This window comes from Hyla sarda, chromosome 5, assembly GCF_029499605.1.
Source record: "Hyla sarda isolate aHylSar1 chromosome 5, aHylSar1.hap1, whole genome shotgun sequence".
NCBI lineage: Eukaryota > Metazoa > Chordata > Amphibia > Anura > Hylidae > Hyla > Hyla sarda.
In genome coordinates, this window is record NC_079193.1 from 170,014,260 (window position 1) to 170,030,860 (window position 16,601).

At 43.8% G+C, this 16,601-nt stretch overlaps 1 protein-coding gene across 1 annotated transcript in view; it reads right to left on the reverse strand.

The window, feature by feature from the left end:
- The window catches only part of MTRR (5-methyltetrahydrofolate-homocysteine methyltransferase reductase), a 72,658-nt gene that overhangs the window by 50,602 nt on the left and 5,455 nt on the right, over positions 1–16,601 (reverse strand). The window contains 4 exon segments of the mRNA XM_056520716.1: positions 2,339–2,391; positions 2,394–2,689; positions 5,077–5,194; positions 5,337–5,490. Of these exon segments, the coding sequence (XP_056376691.1) occupies positions 2,339–2,391; positions 2,394–2,689; positions 5,077–5,194; positions 5,337–5,490 (621 nt within the window).

Here is a 16,601-nt window from a genome sequence, read left to right on the forward strand (position 1 = left end):
CCCTCTTCCCACCAGGCTTGGAGAGTTCCACCTTTCTGGGTAGGGGGGGGGGGGGGGGGGACGCTAGGTCCCTCCCTCCAATTGTCTTTCTAGATGGGACACTGCTTAAATCCTACACTGACCTGGTCCCGTCACACTTACGGACGCCCCTCTTACATATGCAATATCTCCAACTGGACCATTTTATCAGAACCTCAGGCCAGAGCCTGAAGCTGGCTAGACCCCTACTACCCTTTGAGAAACTATGCTCATCAGACTCCATGCCTGTTAAGCCGGTCTCACAGATTTATGGCATATTGATCGAGATAGCTGCCCAATCGCCCACAATTGGAGAATTGTTGTCTCTCGCATTTTCTCTATCTTGGGAGTTTCTTATCCGAATGACCCCAAAGTTCTTCTGCTGTCCATCATGCCTGTTTCTAGGAAGACCCCTTCCAGGGCACTGGCAAATTTTTTGCTGATGGCAGCAAGAACGGTGATCCCAAGATAGTGGAAGGATCCACTTCCCCCGTCCATTACTGACTACATTCCATTACTGGTACAGAGAAGTCCTGTTCCTGTGTTGGATGGAGGAACTGATGGCAGATTCATCGGGTAGACAGGATATGCTAAGATATGGCAGCCCTGTTCTACTTTTGTGTAATCCCCTCTTTATACAGCAAGTGATGGAGTATGAGAATAGAACCCTGTTGCCCTTCCATTCAGGCTGTTGGTCTTCTGTGTGCGGTAGCGTGGCCATGGAGGTGTGGAGGCTGCTTCGTCTCTTGCTGGCGGGTGGAGCCCAGTCCCTGCAGGTAGGTCTGAACTGTTCTTTGTGATGTTACTAAAGCCCCCCCCCTCCCCCCGGCCCATTGTCAGGAGCCTTTCCCATGCTCACTACCTTCTCCCTTTGTTTTCCTTTTGCCTCTTCACTTCCCCTTTCCCCGTCCCCGTCCCCCCCCTCTTGGTGTTAGTTCCCATTCTAGCTCTGTTTTTCTAAACCCCATCTAAATGGAGTTTTCCATTCCTCTTGGATATCTACCCTTTACCTAGTCTAAGGTTCTTTACCACTTTTCCTAAAAATGTTGTGCTGGACTTGCTGTTTGTATTGAATTGAATGCTATATATTACAATACACCGGTCATTAGGATGCTAGTAAGCTTTTGATATATGCACCTCCAACATTTCCATTTTTCTTAATGCTCGAATTTTTCTATGTGATGTTTGCACTGATACATCTTTATGGTATCCTTTTTTCATGACTGTTGTTAGTGTTTCAAAGGGAAAAAATAGCAACACGCTTAAATTGCTGTTCAAAAAGTTTTCTTCATGTATAATAAAGAGGATAACAATTCTCTCATAAGAAAAATCTCATTCACCCATGTGCACAAAATAATTTCAGCAGTGTATGCTTGACAAAGAAGGTGTGCCTTCAAAACATTGCATGGATCTTTCACACCCTCGGGTGTAGGAGATGGCCGTACCTATGGACACAGGTTATATAAATACAGAGAACCTGGCGAGCTGATCAAAATCTCCGATCGGACACTGTTGAAATTATTTTGTGCACATGGGTGAATATGAGTTTTTTTCTTATGAGAGAATTGTTATCCTCTTATTATACATAAAGAAAACTTTTGAACAGCAATTTAAGCGTGTGTTACTATTTTTCCTTGGATGCATTGTGCCGAGTATAGAGCGCTCAGGAAACCACGCTAGCCCTATGCACACCGGTCCCCAATTGTGAATTATAAGTAAGTGTTTCAGCCTAATAAAACACGTGTTTGAATACAAAAAACAAAAAAAAAAAGAAGCCCTTAAAGGGGTACTCCGGCCCTAAGACATCTCATCCACTATCCAAAAGTATAGGGATAAGAGGTCTGATCGCAGGGGTCCCACCGCTGGGACCCCCCGCAATCTCTCATGCAGACAACCACCTGTGGTGGCTGCACAGAGCGATGTTCGGGGACCATCACACCCCCTCCCATAGACTTGCATTGAGGGGGCAGGGCACGACGTCACAAAACTCCAGCCCCATAGTCGTGCCCCTTCAGACACTGAGCGAACATCGCTCTCTGCAGCTGCCACAGGTGGGTGTCTGCATGAGAGATTGCAGGGGTCCCCAGCGATCAGACATCTTATCCCCCTATCCTTTGGATAGGGTATAAGATGTCTTAGGGCCGGAGTACCCCTTTAACTTAAACACAGAGTTGCAGCTCCTGTTATTTTTGTGATATACAAGGATTTGGGCTGCACCGCAAGCACCTGTGGGCTTCATATACTCAGGTGGCTATTCAGGCACCACTGTGCTATGCATTACTATACATTTACTTATACTCAATGCCTACTTAAAACTTACCTTTGCTACAGTGTCAAGAACAAGTACATCTAGATGCGAAGAAGGTACAGCAGAACATTAAGGCTACACTGACACAAGGGAGGCACTGAGTGGACAAGGGAGTGCTCATCTTGTTTGCAAGCATCTGACACAGCTTTGTTTTGTGATGTGCCATCTGAGGCCAGTTCGCTTTCAAGGCTAAGAGATTTCATCTGCATGTCCAAACTTCCAAGTACTTCTGAAATATTATGGTTTCCATTGGTTACATTGTTTGATTCCTCACTCGTCTTTTTATTTTCTGCCTTACATAAGTATTCTTTTTCTAAGGCATCCCAGAGGTCTTTAATCCATGGGTCTACAACCAACTCCAAACTAAAAAAAAATAATAATAAAGAAATCATTACTTAAGCACCTGAAATTTTTTTTAAATACATCATGGTTTTGTAATATTGACATTGTAGAGTGGTAACAAGGTTAATTTAGTGCCCCTACTACTGCAAAGCCCCCTCCATGGTGCACAGCTATTCCTCATTTTGACAATATTTTTAAAGAGGATCTGTGGTCCCTCTTAAAAAAAATGAGTTGCAGTAACCAGTAGATAGCCTAAGGGGGGGGGGGGGATCTGATCACATACCTATTTACAGCATAATGATCATCCACCCTTTTGCGGAGTTACAGGGCTTTGTAGTCCCCTATTCACTGAATCTATCAAAAGGGCAGGACTTTATATTTCAGCTTTTATTTCTTAGACTGTTCTTGTGGAAAGACTGGTTGCAGCAAAGAGTTTCTTTCAGACACTTGATAAATCTTCCCAATAATGGCCAAGACTTAAGGGCTTTTCGCCAGAGGTAAGGATACATTTTTTTGGCAAATGAACTTTAGAAATTCTGCATCAGACCCCATTACAGCCCAATTTGGTGCTCCCTCTCCACTAGAGATGAGCAAACTTACAGTAAATTCGATTCGTCACGAACTTCTCGGCTCGGCAGTTGATGACTTATCCTGCGTAAATTAGGTCAGCCTTCATGGTGCTCTGGTGGGCTGGAAAAGGTGGATACATTCCTAGGAAAGAGTCTCCTAGGACTGTACCCACCTTTTCCAGCCCATCGGAGCACCTGAAAGCTGAACTAATTTATGCAGGAAAAGTCATCAACTGCAGAGCCGAGAAGTTCGTGATGAATCGAATTTACTGTAAGTTCACTCATCTCTACTCTCCACTTCAAAAGGGAATCGGTCAGCTCCATATCATGTTTAGAGTTCAAATGTCAAGGAGGTAACACTGGGTCACAGCAGTATGCCTTCTCCCCCACCCATCCCTGCATGATTGATGTACAGGGCTTGGCTTCCAGCGCTGAGATTTTCATGTCAGTCAGGCAGGGAATGGTGAAGGAGGAGTCATGCATGCTGTAGCTCAGCGCACCCTCCTTGAAACTTTAGCTCTGCACATCATACAAAGCGGACCTGTGGTCAGTCCCAAAAAGTAAAAGTTTTTATATCACCTTGTTTAGGTTTCCAAGATATGGGGATCTTATAGCTTGGTTGATAAGCTGCATTTTTCACGGAACTATCAGATGGGTGGGAAGTTCACTACAATAAAGGGTGTGCATGCTAGGCTAAGCGGGCACTCAAGGCTAGAAAGAAATACAGGGTAGGGTTACACGTAATGAATTTGCTGCTGATGTTACGTGTGACCCTACCCTTAAATAGATAACTGCAGATACAGATTCTGGATTTTCCAAAAAAATAAATTTTTAAATCAGTCCCAGAGGATTATATTCTCCCCCAGAAAGTCTTTTATTTGGGAGTGTGTATTCTTATCAATTTTAAGCGTCTGGATCCTGGTATCATTCCCTATCATGTATTCATACTCTCTCCTCTCCCCTCCCCCCCCCCCCCCCCCCCCATCATCTCTTGCTGTAGGTTCTGTAGCAAGGCCACTACTGCAGCGGCTAGTGTCTGATGTTTAGAGTGATGTGCCTGGCTATCATGAAGCCAAGTGCTGCTCGCCATATTAGCTTCCCCTGTGAGTACTTGTGTCCTAGATCTGGAGGAAGTTTAAAAGGAGCCTTGTTCACAATGAAGTGGTCAATATATTTGCCCCCAGACAGAAGAGATTTTTTACCTTTTGTAGGTATATGGCTACATAATGCAGGTATTTTAGGGAAGAGTTTCAGCGGACGTTCAGAAAATTGATAGCAGTGTTCCCAAATCTCTGGTATCAAAACTAGATATGAGCGAAGTTACAGTAATTCGATTTGTCACAAACTTCTCGGCTCGGCAGTTGCTGACTTTAGCCTGCATAAATTAGTTCAGCTTTCAGGTGCTCCGGTGGGCTGGAAAAGGTGGATACAGTCCTAGAAGAGAGTCTGCCGAGCCGAAAAGTTTGTGACAAATCGAATCACTGTAACGTCGCTCATCTCTAATCAGAACCATAATTCCTCCCACCTTTCTTATATCAGTGAAGTAGGCACTGGTCCTCCTCAGAATGTGCTAAGAGTAATAACAGTAAAATAATAAGATTATTGCAGCAGCTTTTTTAATTCGTATTTTTACTCATGTAATATTGCTGCCTCATCAGTAATGGTGTCATGTTGTTCCTAAAATTAACTGCTAAAAACACACAACTGTCTTGTTAATTAAAAATGGTTAAAAATTAAATAAATAAGAAACAAAGTACATTACCATGGACTAGTATGTTAGCAATGGATGGATTTACCCACTGTAAATATTATAAAAAAGACACAGAGTATTGCCCTTACCCTACACAATCATCAGCATATCCAGTGTCATAAAAATGTTTGGCACCCAGCTCTTGAAGTCTTCGGTCAACTACTTTTCCACCATTGCAAAAGTATGTGTATTCAGAGTCACCAAGGGCTAAAAAATAAATACCACAATGCAAAAGGAAAATTTTAATAAATTTACTTAAATGTTGATGAAAATGTAATAATGTTATGCAGGTTTTATACACTGATTTATATTCTGGCATAACAACTTGTCCCCTACCAAGTGACATTACCTAACAATCCATATCGCAGATGTGCAAAATAGTCATCTGGTAGATCCTTGTTTCGAATTCTCTTCACAAATTTTAAAGCAGTATCTGGAGGATCTCCAGTTCCAGTAGTTGAAATGACAATAACCACAGGATCCTTTTCATTCTCCAGGTTAAACTAGAAACAGGGTAGAGAATCATTTCAAGAGCTTCAACTTTTATTGCTCCAAGTATTGAATCTAGAAAAATTTTAAACAGTGCAGCGACTTATTTAACCAGAGCTCTGTCCCCAACTGAATGGGGACAGTGTTTCTTTCTCTCTAATGAAGGCAACGGAACATGGTGACTAGAAAGTGAGACCAAGGTCTCTGGATTACCTTTCTCTCAATAGGCAAGGATCCCACACCTATCAGGAAGTTATGGGATATCCTGTGCTTATGCCAGAAATACTGTAGATGGGAATAAAACCTTTAATCTGATTCTATTTTCCAAATAGGAACATAGTAAGATCTTATTAGGGGCAGCCAATCAGTGGCATTAAGCAACATATACAGTAATCATGGGCACACACCCTATTGGGATACCCTATAGAACAGTTTCTCAAGCGCGGTCCTCAAGCACCCCCAACAGGTCATGTTTTCAGGATTTCCTTAGTCTTTCACAGGTGATATAACTGTGGTGATGCCCGAGTCACTGACTATAATTATATCACCTGTGAAAGACAAAGGATATCCTGAAAACATGACCTGCTGGGGAAACTGGAGGACCACGCTTGAGAAACACCGCTATAGAATGACAGCGCCTGCAATGGATCAATAAGCAAAACCATCAACATGCCCCAATTGATCATAGGACCATACAGCTATCCAACTAATTTAGATTATTAATTAAGGGATGCCACTTGCACCAATGACTGACCAGTGTCTCCCAGATTGTTGGTGTGCAGCAATGCTTTGCTGCTATGGCAAATGGGGGGAATACAATAGACACACCTGCTTTTTTTTAATCCATAAACGCAATGAGGAATTAAACAAAAAAGAAAAGCCATATATTCACCAGCCAATCCCCCACTGGTGCTGTCCACACTGCACTGACTTGTTTTTCCTCCTGACACACGGGAAGTGTCTGCTCAGCCAAGCTTTTGCCACAGTGGTGGCCTCCCTCAGACGGTGATTGGCAGGCCGGGCATTTCTTTGCATGTCGGGATGAGTCACAAGGCCCCTCATTTACATTAGATAGTTGGCCAGACACACTGAAATCACCAGGTTCTAACAACATTAATGTAATGTATATGGCCAGCTTTAGAACAGCTACAGTGCATAACATAGAATAAATATATATATATATTATATAAAATAAAATAAAAAACACACATATACACACACACATACACACACACACACATACACACACACACACACACACACACCCTTCCTTTTTCTGCATTTATGTTGCAGACTCTAAGCTAATGACCTAGACCCTCTGATGAAGCTGTAAAGAACGAAAAACATGTCAGAGCTAATAGGGCTGGGCGGTATACCGGTTCATACCGAATACAGAAATTTTTGTCCCGCACGATATGAATTTTTCCCCATAACACAATACTGGTTTGGCCCCTCCTCCTCGGGAATGAATTAATCAGCCCAACGCTGCGCTGTCCCCATCGGGGTAAATACTCACATATCACCCGCAAGCACTGCCCTCCTGTTTGTTGCGGGCCGCCGGTGCAGACACTCTATACTGTGCGGTATCCCTATGCCTGTGATGCAAAAGGTAAACAAAATAAAACTAACTCCCCTTCCCCATCGGTCTGGACCAGCTTCCTAGGGAATGGAACGTCGGACAGCCGTCAGCCTATCACTGGCCGCAGCGATGTTACGCCTCGGCCAGTAATAGGTTGAGCGCACTGTCATGTAAGAAGCCGGGTTCTTACATGACAGTGGGCTCAGCCCATTACCGTCCGAGGCGGAACATTGCTGTGGCCAGTGACAGGCTGATGGCTGTCCGACGTTCCAGTCCCCAGGAAGAGCGTAAGGCTGACGTAGGAACATGCGTTAAAGTATATTTTGTTTACCTTTTGCAGCCCCGGCATAGGGATACCGCACAGTATAGAGTGTAAGCGCCGGTGGCCCACAACAAACAGGAGGACGAAGAGGGCACCGATTGCAGGTGATATGTGAGTATTTACCCCGATGGGGACAGTGCAGCGCTGATAATTTATTTTTTGGGGGGGGGGGGAAGGGAAATACCGGTATATACCTTGGAACCGCCATAAGTTACAAAAATACTGTGATACACATTTGGTCATACCGTCCAGCCCTAAGAGCCAATAGTTATGTCATGATCAGGCAGATGTTCTACAGTGTGACATTTCATTAGAGTAAGAGCAGTATAACAAGACTAATACATTACATGTAAACTGCCAGTTATGCATTATGGAGCTAGCGGTACCTAAAAAATTTTTTTTTTTTTTTTTTTTTTTTTACATATTTTGTTTAGGTCTTAATAACAAACATTATGTTTTAGGGTGAGGGATTACAAGCAGGGTTTTACTCATGTAATTTTACCAGAAGAGCCCAAATTACTAATTTGTTAAGGCACCCCCCAGTGTTTTTTTAATTTCCAATCAATCAGAGTACCCCCCTATACAGTTTGTGCTGTGGAAGAGAAGGCTCTTTTCAAATAGCAGATATTTTCTAGGTTGCACAACAGCAGGAATTACTTTGCTTCCTGTGTACAAGTAATTTCAGGTGTTTATATTTTTTTAATATCACATATGTGGCTATTTATCAAAACCTGTGCAGAGGAAACATTGACCAGCTCCGATCACTTCTTGCATTTTTAAAAAGGCCTCTGAAAAATTAAAGAAGTGATCTGATTTGTTGCTAAGGATAACTGTTCCACTCTTCCTTTGCACAGGTTTTGATAAATCTCCCTCATTAGTTTGATAAATGTATTCTAAGGTTGGTATTAGAGTAACATAGTTCATAAATTTGAAAAAAGACCAGAGTCCACCAAGTTTAACATAGGGAAAAAACAGGACGGCAAAAAAACAAAACAAAAAAAACAAAAACATAGAATTACTCTTCCCGGTACTTGTTTTTCGTTGAGCTCAAGATGGCATCAATGGAGAGACTGCCACCTCACCCAAGGGACAGGAAACAGGAACAAGAGCATATAAAGGATGAAACCGGTTGCTATTCCCCAGTTCTTAAGCAAGTATCAAGGAGTAACTGCCAGAATCACCAATGAGTAGCACATTAACTAGAATCTTATGAACTAAGATGAACTCCTATCTCTCTGGCCGCTCCTTTAATGTCTCGTTTTCTGGCTCTACTTCTCCTCTTCCCCTTGCTGTCGGGGTTCCCCAGGGATCGGTCCTGGGTCCTCTACTCTTTTCGCTCTACACATCCCCCATTGGAAAAACAATCAGTAGATTTGGTTTCCAGTACCACCTCTATGCTGATGACACCCAACTCTATACCTCTTCCTCCAACATCACCCCTGCACTCCTACAGAATACCAGTGATTGTCTCTCTGCCGTCTCAGACATGTCTTCTTTATATCTGAAACTAAATCTTTCTAAAACAGAACTTCTTGTCTTTTCTCCATCAACTGATACTGTGCCTAACCCTGACATTTCCATCTCGGTATGTGGTACTACCATAACTCCCGGGCAGCAGGCTCGCTGTCTTGGAGATATACTTGACTCTGATCTGTCTTTCACTCCCCATATTCAGTCCCTTGTCACCTGCATCTCAAAAACATTTCCAGAATCCGCCCGTTTCTCACTACTGAAACTGCTAAAACTCTCATTATTGCTTTGATTCACTCCCGCCTCAACTACTGTAACTCTTTACTAATAGGCCTTCCTTTCTCCAAACTCTCTCCTCTCCAGTCCATCCTTAATGCCGCAGCCAGACTCCTCTTCCTCTCCAGCCGCTACCCCGACACCTCCTCCCTGTGCCAGTCATTACACTGGTTACCAATTCAGTCCAGAATGCAGTACAAAATCCTCAGTCTCACACACAAAGCTCTCCACAATGCTGCACCTCCCTACATCTCCTGCCTCATCTCTGTCTACCATCCTACACGTTCTCTCCGATCTGCTAATGATCTCACACTAACATCTTCTATAATCCGAACTTCTCACTCCAGTCTCCAAGAAATAACCCCCTGCTGCACCGATTCTCTGGAATGCTATCCCTCAATCCCTAAGACTCAACAACATCCATAGTTTCAAACGTGGCCTAAAAACACATCTCTTCAGACAGGCCTATAACATTCTTTAATTGGCCTCAACATATCCTCAATATATCCCCACACCTCTTGTTTGAATAGTTATTGTGTAATTTTATGTCTGATAATGGTCTTTGTTTGTACCTCATAATTGTAAGCGCTGCGGAATCTGTAGGCGCTATATAAATAAAAGAAACTAAAAAAGATTTTTTTTTATAATCTATCTAGCTATCTAGCTATCTATCACATCCAGACCCTTAGAGATCTGGCTACTGATGTGGCAGAAATCACGGGTCTTTTTAAAAAAAAAAAAAAAAAAAAAAAACTGTTGCTGCCTCCCAGGTTTGTTTTTTCAGGAAGTAATCCACCCTCCTAGCCATTGGTTCCTTTAGGGAACCAGCATCCTCACATGGTAGAGCTGCTTTTTTAGCCATTTTGCTACAGATTTTAGGGGATCTGTCCCCATTATAATTCCTGGGACCACCGCAAACTTTATCTTGCTTCTGCCATTCAGACTTTTTGATAGAAGATAACGAATCATGAACCATAAAAGAAATTCTCTTCTTGGGGGTAAGACCCTCAAACATACGGTCCTGTACAGACATATGCACGACTTTATCCTCAAGCTTCATGGTCGCTCTAACCACTCGGACCAATCCATCCACATTCTCAGTTGGAAAAAGAGCACCGCAATGACATTCATCCACAACTTCAGACTCCTCCTCCAATTCTTCTCCCATCTGCAAATAATCTGCCTCATCCAAAATTAACAGACAAGAGCGGCGGATCAGAAGCCACTTTGGTACTCACACCTGGCTGTACAGATGACCAAGTCGACATACATGCCCTAATCTGTTCTCTGACTACTTCTTGCATGCTTTTGGTAAAAGCTGGAGACACCTCCTCCACAATCTTCACACACAGGATTCACAGTGTGAACTCCTATGCAGAATCCAGCTTTCTTCTACATAGTACACATTCCTTACTCTTACACAGTCTTTTAGGGGCTTCCTTAGCCTAAAACAGTAAATAGATCCACCATTAGAAAATAAAACATGTGGTACAGTGTCCCCTTACCCAAACATTAGGTACCGTCTCGGCTATCACAGCTGGTTCCATATTCTCAGTGTGGGATGTCTGCTCCATTTGTTCTTGGACTGAAGCAAAGTCCTTCTCCTTCAGGGTCTTGAGAGGTCCTGGGACTGGCTGGGCACCTCTCCTGTTTAAATCCCCCTCTGGATTACCGCCCTTCCGGGCCAGAAGTCACTTGCCCTCCCCTCTTTGGGTATTTCCTATAGGCCACAGTGCCCCCATCCTCCGCAAGTAAGCACGCCGCACATGCCTACGCAAGCTCCACCCTCTCCCTGGCCACACATAGCGTACCCAGAAAAGGACAGAGCCCACATGGAGACCAGGCTGCCGAAAGGAGTGAGAGGGACCGGGAGACGTGCGCCCTGCCCAGGTGGAGAGGCGCTGCTCCGGGCTCTGCAGAAACCTCTCAAAAGAGGACTTCTGCCGCCAGAGGTACCCTGTCAGTCCCATATTGACCAGGGCCCCCCCAACGTCCCTTAATCCTTATATGCAAAATCCAGTAAACCGAGACCTGTCCCGTTCCTCCTGTAGCTTGTGTCATCCTGATATGCAAGTTGTTCCTGTTCCGCTGATGAGGGGGCGGTCTCTCCATGAGTGCCGCCGTGGGCGATAGGGAAAACCCTCATACTCTAGGTAAAAATACCTTCCTGACTCCAAATACGGAAATCAGAATAGATTCCTGTATCAACCTCCTGTCCCTATAGATCTAGAATCCATAACCTGTAATATGATTATTCTCCAAAAATGCATCCAGACCCCTTTTAAAATTCTTTTACAGAGTTCACCATGGCCACCTCCTCAGGCACAGAATCCCACATTCTCACTGCTCTTTACAGTAAAGAACCCCCATCTAAGCTGGTGTAGAAACCTTTTTTCCTCTAAACGTAGAGGATGCCCCTTGTAAATAACCCCAATTCTGCTAATCTTTCTGGGTACTGTAGTCCTCCCATTCCCCGTATTACTCTGGTTGCCCGTTTTTGAACCCTCTCCAGCTCCACTATATCTTTCTTGAACACTGGTGCCCAGTACTGTACACAGTATTCTATGTGTGGTCTGACTAGTGATTTGTACAGTGGTAGAATTATTTCCTTGTCGTGGGCATCTATGCCCCTATTGTTGCACCAAATGATTTTATTTGCCTTGGCAGCAGCTGCCCGACACTGGTCACTACAGCTAAATTTACTATTAACTAAGACTCCCAAGTACTTTTCCATGTCAGTTGTCCCAAGTGTGCTCCCATTTAATACATAATCCCAGCCCAGATTTTTCTTCCCCATGTGCATTACCTTACATTTATCAGTGTTGAACCTCATCTGCCACTTCTCAGCCCAAACCTCATACCTTTCCAGATCCATTTGTAATAGCGCACTGTCCTCTATTGTGTTTACCGCTTTACAGAGTTTAGTATCCTCTGCAATGATTGCTACTTTACTATTCAACCCCTCTACAAGGTCATTAAAAATAGATAGAGATATATATACACATATATTTATATATTTAATAGAGCATTACCAATAACTGACCCTTGTGGTACCCCACTAGTAACAGTCACCCAATCAGAATAAGTAACATTAAAAGGGGTTATCCACCATAAGATGATTTTAGTATGTACCTGGCAGACAGTAATGGACATGCTTAGGAAGGATCTGCGCTTGTCTTGGGGCTAAATGGCTATGTCATGAGATTACCATAACACTGTGGCTAGCTTTTTGTGAACTGGTATTTCCTGTTTGAGTTTTCTTCATTTGCCTACAAATCCCATAATTCCATTTTCCTCCCTCCCACATCAGCTACCCCACCTACTGAAACATAAATGAGCTGCATCAATTCAAAAGACCTGTGGTTTTCTATCAGGGTGCCTACAGCTGTTGCATTAGTTGCAGATTGATCTCTCCCACGAAGCGATTGCTCCACTCATTGAAGCAGACAGGCTCCCTGTCTCATTCTCATATGTATATAAAAAAAAAAAAAAAAAAAAAAAACAACAAGCGCAATATGGGACTTTAACCTCTTAAGGACCGAGCCCTTTTTCACCTTAAGGACCGGAGCGTTTTTTGCAATTCTGACCACTGTCACTTTAAACATTAATAACTCTGGAATGCTGTTATTCTGATTCCGAGATAGTTTTTTCGTGACATATTCTACTTTAACTTAGTGGTAAAATTTTATGGTAACTTGCATCCTTTCTTGGTGAAAAATCCCCAAATTTGATGAAAAAAAATGAAAATTTTGCATTTTTCTAACTTTGAAGCTCTCTGCTTGTAAGGAAAATGGATATTCAAAATAATTTTTTTTTTTGGGTTCACATATACAATATGTCTACTTTATGTTTGCATCATAAAATTTATGAGTTTTTACTTTTGGAAGATACCAGAGGGCTTCAAAGTTCAGCAGCAATTTTGAAATTTTTCACAAAATTTTCAAACTCGCTATTTTTCATGGACCAGTTCAGGTTTGAAGTGGATTTGAAGGGTCTTCATATTAGAAATACCCCAAAAAAGACCCTATTATAAAAACTACACCCCCCAAAGTATTCAAAATGACATTCAGTAAGTGTTTTAACCCTTTAGGTGTTTCACAGGAATAGCAGCAAAGTGAAGGAGAAAATTCAAAATCTTCATTTTTTACACTCGCATGTTCTTGTAGACCCAATTTTTGAATTTTTGCAAGGGGTAAAAAGGAGAAAATTTTTACTTGTATTTGAAACCCAATTTCTCTCGAGTAAGCACATACCTCATATGTCTATGTTAATTGTTCAGCGGGCGCAGTAGAGGGCTCAGAAGGGAAGGAGCAACAAATGGTTTTTGGGGGGCATGTCACCTTTAGGAAGCCCCTATGGTGCCAGGACAGCAAAAAAACACACATGGCATACCATTTTGGAAACTAGACCCCTCAGGGAACGTAACAAGGGGTAAAGTGAACCTTAATACCCCACAGGTGTTTCACGACTTTTGCATATGTAAAAAAAATATTTATTTTTTTTACCTAAAATGCTTGATTTCCCAAAAATTTTACATTTTTAAAAAGTGTAATAGCAGAAAATACCCCCCAAAATTTGAAGCCCAATTTCTCCCGATTCAGAAAACACCCCATATGGGGGTGAAAATTGCTCTGCTGGCGCACTACAGGTCTCAGAAGAGAAGGAGTCACATTTGGCTTTTTGAAAGCAAATTTTGCTCTGGGGGCATGTCGCATTTAGGAAGCCCCTATGGTGCCAGGACAGCAAAAAAAAAAAAAAAAAAACACATGGCATATCATTTTGGAAACTAGACCCCTCGGGGAACGTAACAAGGGGTTAAGTGAACCTTTATACCCCACAGGTGTTTCATGACTTTTGTATATGTAAAACAAAAAATTTTTTTTTGCCTAAAATGCTTGTTTTCCCAAAAATTTTACATTTTTAAAAAGGGTAATAGCAGAAAATATCCGCCAAAATTTGAAGCCCAATTTCTCCCGAGTACGGCGATACCCCATATGTGTCCCTAAACTGTTGCCTTGAAATACGACAGGGCTCCAAAGTGAGAGCGCCATGCGCATTTGAGGCCTAAATTAGGGACTTGCATAGGGGTATTCTACGCCAGTGATTCCCAAACAGGGTGCCTCCAGCTGTTGTAAAACTCCCAGCATGCCTGGACAGTCAGTGGCTATCTGGCAATACTGGGAGTAGTTGTTTTGCAACAGCTGGAGGCTCCGTTCTGGAAACAGTGGCGTACCAGACGTTTTTCATTTTTATTGGGGAGGGGGGCTGTGTAGGGGTAAGTGTATATGTAGTGTTTTTTACTTTTTATTTTATTTAGTTGTAGTGTAGTGTTTTTAGGGTACAGTCGCACGGGCGGGGGGTTCACAGTAGTTTCTCGCTGGCAGTTTGAGCAGCGGCAGAAAATTTGCTGCAGCTCAAACTTGCAGCCGGATACTTACTGTAATCCTCCGCCCATGCGAGTGTACCCTGTACATTCACATTGGGGGGGGTGGGGGAACATCCAGCTGTTGCAAAACTACAACTCCCAGCATGGACGGTCTATCAGTGCATGCTGGGAGTTGTAGTTTTGCAACAGCTGGAGACACACAGGTTGTGAAACACCGAGTTTGGTAACAAACTCAGTGTTTTGCAACCGGTGTGCCTTCAGCTGTTGCAAAAGCTACAACCCCCAGCATGTACGGACAGCGGAAGGGCATGCTGGGTCTTGTAGTTATACAACAGCCGGAGGCATACTACATTGGCTGGGGATGCTGGGGATTGTAGTTATGCAACAGCTGGAGACACACTGGTTTACTACTTAACACAGCGTGCCTTCAGCTGTTGAAAAAATACAACTCTCAGCAGTCACCGACAGCCAACGGGCATGCTGGGAGTTGTAGTTATGCAACCACCAGATGCACCACTACAACTCCCAGCATGCACTTTAGCTGATTGTGCAAGCTGGGAGTTGTAGTTACACAACAGCTGAAGGTACACTTTTCCATAGAAAGAATGTGCCTCCAGCTGTTGCTAAACTACAAGTCCCAGCATGACCATAAGGGCATGCTGGGAGTTGTGGTGGTCTGCCTCCTGCTGTTGCATAACTACAGCTCCCAGCATGCCCTTGTTGCATGCTGGGAGCTGTTGCTAAGCAACAGCAGGAGGCTGTCACTCACCTCCAACGATCCACACAGGACTGTCCCTCGCCGCCGTCGCTCCTGGGGCCCCGATCCCAACATTGACACCCGGGGTCGTCTTCCCACACCCGCTCACGTCCTCCGGAAGAGGGGCGGAGCGGGTTGCGGGAGTGACACCCGCAGCAGGCGCCCTGATTGGTCGGCCGGTAATCCGGCCGACGAATCAGGGCGATCGTGAGGTGGCACCAGTGCCACCTCACTCCTGCAGGCCCTGGCTGTTCGGGGCCGTCTCTGACGGCCCCGATCAGCCAGTAATTCCGGGTCATCGGGTCACTGGAGACCCGATTGACACGAATCCGCCGCAGATCGCTGGACTGAATTGTCCAGCGATCTGCGGCAATCGCCGACATGGGGGGACATAATGACCCCCCCTGGGCGATATGCCGGGATGCCTGCTGAACGATTTCAGCAGGCATCCGGCTCCGGCTCACCTCCGGCTAGCGGTGGGGGCCGGAAATGCTCAGGGCGTATCCATACGCCCTCGGTCCTTAAGGACTTGGAAACGGGGGCGTATGGATACGCCCTATGTCCTTAAGATTTTTGATATTTACCTAAGATTGTTAGTCAATCAGGCGAAGATATGTAGAATGCAGGATATGATGAGAATATATATCAGATGCTAAAATGATATAGCAACAATAAGTGGACAATGTAATATAAATATGAATAAAACTGTATGGATTAAAAACAAGCGCCTACCTGTTTAAGGTGTGTACATGAGTGCAGGACAGCAGTAAAGTGCATATAGGGATATGTAACAGGGAGGAGGATCTAGTTAAAAAGGAAAAGCAGTGAACTGGTTAAGCAATAGAATGGTGGTTAAAACAATATAAATATGTGATATTGTGCAATTGCCTATTATGACGATAAAATATACTTCCAGATGTAATACATGTCACCAGCATTCAGGTAGAGGGATGCTGCGAGGGGAGAAAACAGTAAGGTTTTTATCCAAGGATAGTGATATACAGTCCGGGATAGTGTGGGCTGTTTGCACCTGTGAACATTTCGAACCGAGGAGCGGGCTATACAAATAGGTATCGAAACTGTTACAAGAGGTGTCAATGTGGTTAAATATTTTTGTGTATGGTACCTTGTATTCGATGCAGCGTCTCTTAGCTGGATATTTGCTGTGGTCCAAATAAGTCCTTGATGTTAGCGGTAGTTGCAGAGATTCACAGGATCACAGGAGTACGCCCCGGCCGGTGGCGTCTCAACCGTAAGATCTCCGGCTATAGAGTAAGCCTGATGGTTCCGGCAGGTGCAGTGACATCACTACAGAGTTCAGCGAGGGCCAAAAAA